This window comes from Mustela erminea, chromosome 4 (assembly GCF_009829155.1).
Source record: "Mustela erminea isolate mMusErm1 chromosome 4, mMusErm1.Pri, whole genome shotgun sequence".
Lineage (NCBI taxonomy): Eukaryota > Metazoa > Chordata > Mammalia > Carnivora > Mustelidae > Mustela > Mustela erminea.
In genome coordinates, this window is record NC_045617.1 from 83,229,287 (window position 1) to 83,236,681 (window position 7,395).

At 39.5% G+C, this 7,395-nt stretch overlaps 1 protein-coding gene across 1 annotated transcript; it reads right to left on the reverse strand.

Moving 5' to 3' along the window:
* Nucleotides 1-1,702: 1,702 nt before the first annotated feature.
* On the reverse strand, nucleotides 1,703-7,038 carry CALHM4 (calcium homeostasis modulator family member 4). Its single transcript, XM_032338351.1, has 2 exons — nucleotides 6,481-7,038; nucleotides 1,703-2,592 (listed from the first exon to the last, which is right to left on the reverse strand). Exons 1-2 carry the CDS (start codon nucleotides 7,036-7,038, stop codon nucleotides 2,206-2,208), a joined length of 945 nt encoding a protein of 314 aa, XP_032194242.1. The 3' UTR covers nucleotides 1,703-2,205.
* Between the last annotated feature and the right edge of the window lie 357 nt (nucleotides 7,039-7,395).

Genomic DNA, 7,395 nt, shown 5'->3' on the forward strand with positions numbered 1-7,395 from the left:
ATAATTCTGAGCATGGTGTAAAGTGTTGATTGAACTATTCTGTCCCAATACAGAGGAATTTCAAAAACTCCCAGACAAATAGAGTGATAGAATTTTAGTGCTGGAGGAGACTGTGGAGAACAAAGTGGACATAACCTTCCATATTTACACAGCTCATTTACATCAGAGCCAAATGAGGACCCTAGTCACCTTCTACAACTTCTGGGTTTTTTTTTTAAGGATCCCTCTTGTAATATCAAGTCAGCCAGTCTTGTGTATGTATTTATGTGATAAAGTTGGAATAGCTTTCCTCAGCCACTTTAAAAAGTTCAGTACATTAACATTCTTTTGAAAGTGGAACACCAGCAAATGTCTTTAGAAGAAGAATTGAACTCAGTGATCTTTTCCTTCTAATGGAGACAACCTGGGCCTACTGCTATTCCAGAAGGTTGCATACATATGGATCTGTATATATTTGAACATGAACATCAAAATCTTATCAGATTTAAAAGGAACCTCAAAATACACTTGCTTCGGTTCCTTGCCCTACAACAGGTAAGGTATCATTATCTACATTTTATAGATGAAACAGTTGAGTCCCAGAGAGACCAACTGACCTGCCCACTAAGTAATCATAAGGGAGAGATAGGTCTCCTGCTATAGCAAAGTACTACACTATGCATCTCTTTCAAAATTTTTTTTAAATGAACCTCTTCAAACTCATTTTCTATTTGTTTCCATTAAGTTTGTGGAACCCATAATTTCACACAGAATAGACTCTCTTCCACAATTGTATAAAAGTAATTGACTGCATTTTAGTTACTCAAGTCTCCTTGCAAGTGAATCTTGAAGGTCAGCTTGACAATTGGCATTTGGTCCATTATCCAGTAAGCAGCCATGGTTTTGGTTTAAAAAATAAACAAAAGCCCTCATTTTGCTGACTTTGGCAATGAACCAGTTGCTTAAGTGAATGTGACAAACATCAGGCACAAAACACTACGTATGCCAGGGAGTGCCTGGGTGGCTCAGTAGGTTAAGCCTCTGCCTTCCGTTCAGTCCATGATCTCAGGGTCCTTGGATTGAGCCCCGCATCAGGCTCTCTGCTCAGCGGAGAGCCAGCTTCCCCCTCTCTCTCTGCCTGCCTCTCTGCCTACTTGTGATCTTTCTCTCTGTGTCAAATAAATAAATAAAATCTTTTTTTAAAAAGACACTACGTATGCCAGAAATAATCAGGATAAATTAGAAAACTCAAATATTAGAAGTATGAAGTCACAGAGAAGAGTCAGGTGGGTCTCCCCTTTCGGAGTTTAAGACAACAGATGTACAAATGTAGGTGGCAGTCTCATATCCCTCAACAGATTTTGAGTGCAAGGGTACAAACTGATCATGAGAAGACACAGATAGTGTCTCTGCAGTAGAGACACACTGCACAGAAGGGAAGCTTTCTAGAATAAACTTTATATGTTGTGGCTATAAAAATGCTCCTAGTGTGCAGCTGCTATAAATAACATTTATGATACTAATGATGATAGAATAATGCATCATCGTCCCCTGGTTATGGCAGAATGACTCAAGACCTTCTTGCATGGGTTTCTCCCTTTCATGTTATCAGCTTAGAAAGGATTTTTTATTCTAGTTCCCAAAAGGTCAGATATTTAAGATCAAAAGAAGGGACAGAAACAAGTGAAAAGTTGCTGAATATTAAAGAGGTAGAAATAAAGAAAACTAGAAATTAGAGATGGGGGAATAATGATAGGAGACATGGAACACAAAGAGAAAGGGAGAAAGTAATGTGTGTTGGCACTTATTTTAGGAAAGGCACTGTGCTGAGCACTTTGCTTATATTATCACCTTTAATCCTCACCACAGCTCTATGAAGTAGTTATTATGTGCAGATAACAAAATGGCATTCAAAATATTAGTTTTCCCACAGCTAACCAAGTAACAGAACCAAGATTCCCATTCTAATATGACTTCAAAATCCATATTGTTTTAATTAAACCAATACAGACATCACCAGACCACCAAAGAGATTTCAAAAACAGAGATTGGCACAATGATCAGATAAACTGCTTTCGGAAGAAGCATCTTGAATGGACTTATTTAAACAAATATCGGAAGAGACAGAAAAGATGAAGGGATTACACTGAAACTCCATCATCACGAGAGTGAAGTATCTATCTGTTAAGCAACCTGAATATGTTAGAGCAACCTGAGGTGCTATAATCAAGGTTTTAATTCAATCCCTTCCGATTTGCTTTCCTCATTATCCTCATCCACCCTATCTCTAAGGAAGCTGTAGTGACCTTGCAAGTCCTCACCCATGCAGAGAAGACTGGGTGCTGAAATATCTCTCCAGTCCTGACACGAAGGAATACGGATGTGTCTGACATCTTCCTTTCCAGGAATGAAGCCGAAGAGTTTCTTTATGCGCTGCATGATGAGGAGTCGTGAATGTTGCTCGGCGGCTTGTTCAAAGAGCTCCTTCTCATTGTGGAGGTGGTTGGTCCAATAGCAGTGCTGCAGAGATGTGAGGGGAGAGCAGCACCTCGCCAAGCAGCGGGAGACTAGGGCAGCGATGGTTGCCAGGGTGATCAGAATCCAGCCCAGCATCTTGATGTAGTTATTTAAAAGAAAAGCAGAAAATGTAAATATAGTAAGTATCAAAGGAACAGACCCCGTAAGAAGAATTCCTGAGAAATAAACTGTGGGTAAGAAATTTTGGTGGGGGGAAGCCTAGGTGGTTCAGTCAGTTAAACATCTGCCTTCTGCTCTGGTCCCAGCCTCCTGGGATCAAGTCCCACATCGGTCTCCTTGCTCAGCGGGAAGCCTGCTTCTGCCTCTGCCTGCCACTCCCCCCACTTGTGTGCTCGCTCTCTCTCTCTCTCTCCCTGTCAAATAAATAAATAAATAAAAATTTTCCAAGAAAAGAAAAGAAATTTTTGGGGCACCTGGATGGCTCAGTCCTTAAGTGTCTGCCTTCAGGGTCAGGTCATAATCCCAGAATCCTGGGGTTGAGCCCTGCATCCAGCTCCCTGCTCAGCAGGAGGCCTGCTTCTCCCTCTCCCACTCTCCCAAGGCCCCTGCTTGTGCTTCCCCTCTCGCTGTCTCTTTGTCAAATAAATAAATAAAATCTTTTAAAAAAATTTGAGATCACCTATTTAAAAAAAAAACAAATTTGTTTTTCTAGTCTTTGAAATAATAACAAGGTACTGATCACTTAGTATGGATATAGGCATGATGGAGAGAATAAGCCCAACCATTTCAGTTTGGTTTGGGGACTACAAAGGATATTGACCTGTTAACTTGGAATGGATTAAAACTACTGTCCTTGAAGTGGCAGATGCTATAATTCACCAATTACTCTTGTGTAGGATACATAAACCATACTCTTTGGTTTTAGCTCAACTTTCCTCCCCAACAATTAGGGACAGATCAAACATCCTTTGGGTGCTTAATAACTATTTGATAATGAGATAATGATGGTGATGAAAATGATGATATGATAGATAATAATGGTAGCTTCCTAAGTGCCTTCTTAATAATGTGCTAACAGGTATCCATTGATATTTCTTCCTGAATTTTTTGTGACCAAAGAAGACACTTATGTACCTAAATGGAAAGCACCTTATTATTTTCCTTTTCCTTTCCTTCCTCCTTCAAATAGTTATTTGCTGACCAGTTTTATGATTCATTTTTGAAATATACTGTGAAAGGAAAATTAACTATATTTTACTTACATTTAGTGCCCTCTTTGAAAGACTGACATAAATGGCTGTTTTCTAGTCTTAAAACTCTTTTTTTAATTATTCTTTTTTCAATAATTAGCTATTATTATATAAAGTAAGAGAGGCAAGTTCCACAGGTATAAGGAAGCCAGCAGTCAGCAGCCTCAGTCTGGGAAGTGAAGGTCTCTCCCCCAGCTTGTGATTCACCAGTAGGCCTGGAATTACCAGTGTGAGCTCAGCAGAGCTGCTGCACTCAGTGGAGGCTAAAATCTACAAAGTGACACTCACAGCAATTTAATTTGAGAGAAGACAGCATAGTGGAGGAAAGGCCATCTGAGATGCCCATTAATTCATCAGCCATAATTTATTGAGTCCCAGGTTGACCTTCCACCATGTTCTATACATGGTTGTTGGTGATGCGGACTCAGATGTGAATAATTTAAGATATATTCACTCTTTCCACAGTCTTTAAGCCTAAAGAGGGAGACAAAATAACAAACTAGGAAATATGGTAAAATGTAATCGTTTCTTGTATCAGTAAGCACAGTGGGAGAGAAGTGAACTCATCTTAAGAAGAGGAGGATCAGGGAGTGCTTCCCAGAGGAGACGATGTTCAGACTTAAATATTAAAGGGTAGTTCACCAGATGCAAGAAGTTGAGGAGAGTTCTAATAAGAGAAGAAGAAAAATAAGAGCATGAAGAGTTAGGGTAACCTCAACAAGTTTGTACCTCCAGGGTCATAAGAGTCATACAGAAAAGTGGTGAGAAACCAGACACTGAAGGACCTTGTATTTCATGACAGGATTCTGGATTTCGGATCGGACTAGTCGAAAATCATCAAAGAACTTTATACGGGGATTGGGAGAGGTGGTGCTCATCATTCAATTTGCATTTAGAAAGATAATTTTGGCATGGTTGTGAAAAATTGATTAAAATTGGGTAAAACTCATGTCAGGAAGCTATATTAGAATGAGGTATGGGCAGAGAAAGGTTTTGAACGTAATATGATCTTGTGGTCAACTCAGAAAAATCAAACAGAAAGACAGTGTATATTCTTCAAATGAGATTGAAGTTCAAGGTGGTTGTAAAGGAAAGACAGCCTGGTGAAGTGGAAACAGTATGACTTTTGACTATCTCAATCAACCATTTATTAGCTCTGTGAACTTATAAGGGTTACATTAACTCTTTGAGCTTTGGTTTCCTCATCTGTAAAATGGGGTTGATTATACCTCTCTCAAGAGTCTAAGGATTAGAATTAAATGTGAACTGTTTATGCAGTAAATGATAAACATCTTAATAAATATTAGTTTTGTGGCCATTGATCCAAAAACATCCACTGGCTGATGACATTCTGAACCATAAAACTATCTTTTCACAGAAGTCTTTGTATGTATCAAATAAGACATTTTATTTTCACTTTAAGAAAATCTTACCAGGGGCACCTGGGTGGCTCAGTGGCCTAAGCCTCGCCTTCGGCTCAGGTCATGATCTCAGGGTCCTGGGATTAAGCCCTGAATCCGGCTCTCTGCTCAGCAGGGAGCCTGCTTCCCCATTTCTCTCTGCCTGCCCCTCTGCCTACTTGTGATTTCTCTCTCTCTTTCTCTCTCTCTCTCTCTGTCAAATAAATAAATAAAATCTTAAAAAAAAAAAAAAGAAAGAAAGAAAATCTTACCACTGTGTATTACATGTTAGTTTTTCTTGAGCAAGAACATTTTTGAAAGCTTAAAATTGCCTCACTGATTATATGACTTTTCACCTATCTTCACGTAAGTCCTCTGCCTGAGCTTTAGGGCTAGTGTAAAATGTTGAGATGGAGCCTACCATAATGAGATTTCTAATTTTGCTTAAATAGTGCCATGCAACGCACAGTATTCTGTGCGCTGATAACAATTTTTCTTCAACAAAATAGCACTAGCACTTCTAAATTTTAATAGTTAAAAAGCGATGAATGAAAAAGAATATGCCTTTGCAATAAAGAGTTTAAAATTAATGTATTTTTATTGTATTGTAGTGGTTTACAAATGTGCTTTTTATCCCAGATCCCTTGGAGAAAGTGATGAATGCCAATGACTCTCTGTATTCACAAAATACACTTACACTTCTTAAACTTAACCTGTAAGTACAGTAGATACAGGCCTTTTCCCTGACTCCTCCCACTGCTTCACATAAACTGGTCTAAGGACATTAAATTTAGAGCCATCACTGGAATTTATTTTAACCTCTACTTTAACCTCTAATTTTAGATAAAATTTTAAGACACGAGAATGAATATTTCAGAATATGCAAGGTGGAATGAGGTAATTTAGTATTATTATTAAAATATCAAAAATTGTTTGTTTTTAATATGGAATGTGGACACAAGGCTGAGCCCTTTAGATGTATTAGCTCATTTGTTACTCACCCCAACCTTATGTGGTAGACCTTGTTAATATCACCATTTTACAGTGGAGAAAAGTGGAAACATGGATAAGTTATATGACTTGTTCAAGGTTTTGCAGGTTAATAAATGGCAAAGCAAGATTCCAACACAGGTTTGCTTACTCAGAAGCCCAACATCCTAACCGTATGTATATAGCCGCTCACTAAAAATCACTTTGATGGATGGCATTGAGTTTGTGTACTCAGATAACACGAGAAGCATTAGGAATGTGAAATGTTTCCAATGGCTGTGGTTAAGTTGGGATACCATAGCAAGAAAAAAGAAAAAAAAACAAAAAACAAAAAACAAATCAAACAAACAAACAAACAACAAACAAAAAAACCAAGAACTTACTTGTGACTGGTATCTGTGCCGAAGAGCTACTTCATCTCTTATCAGGATCATGTCAGATGGAGCTGATTTGCCGCATGGAAACCCAGCCAAGATCTCCTTCCGTTTGTTGACGCTGACATTGTCAAACACAGAGTAATGGTCCACAGGTGCAAATTCACTTGCCGCACATTCATAGTAGGTGCCTGTCAGCAGGGTTACGGCCAGCCACGTTAATGGCGCAACAAGTGCCCTCCCGGTGATGCTGAAGAACCGAAGACAGGCCAGCTTGCGCTCCAGAGGGCTGATTCTCCGTTGAGGAGGGCCACAGCTGCAGCAGTATTCACTGGTCATGGTCCACATCTGGCTTCTCAGAGCATAGCCAGCAACCAGAAGGATCAAGGCTGGAATGACTAGAAAAGCAGAACCATAGTAGAAATTTTTCCCAACCTGACAGGGACAACTGAAGGTGAAAGAGGAGAAAAGCTGTTGCGCACCAATGGTCGAAGCAGCAATTAAAGAATTCATAAATGTTCCACTTCTCTGCAGGGAAGATACGATATTGTTGAGAGTCGGGCTCATTGTTGGGAAGCTCTGACACAAATGGCCCTTTCTGATCATTACACTCCACCAGCTATAACCATTTTATGGGATCTTACTGGTTTAACTGGCTGTGTCAAGTGACCCAACATCCTCATATGTTTAAAGGATTCTAGCATCTTTCCTTATGTAGTTTGTGAATCCTGAGCTAATTAATGGACTTCAGATTCCATCCGGGAAAAACTAGAGGAGAGATTCATCTGGAACGAGTGACAGGAAAAACTACTGCAGCGTATCTTTCCACTAAGAAGAGAATGGCTTGCTTGCAAAACAAACTGCTGCCGTCTCTCCATGTGGTGCTCCGTGGGACACGACCTGCTCAGCACCGGCAAATAGAGC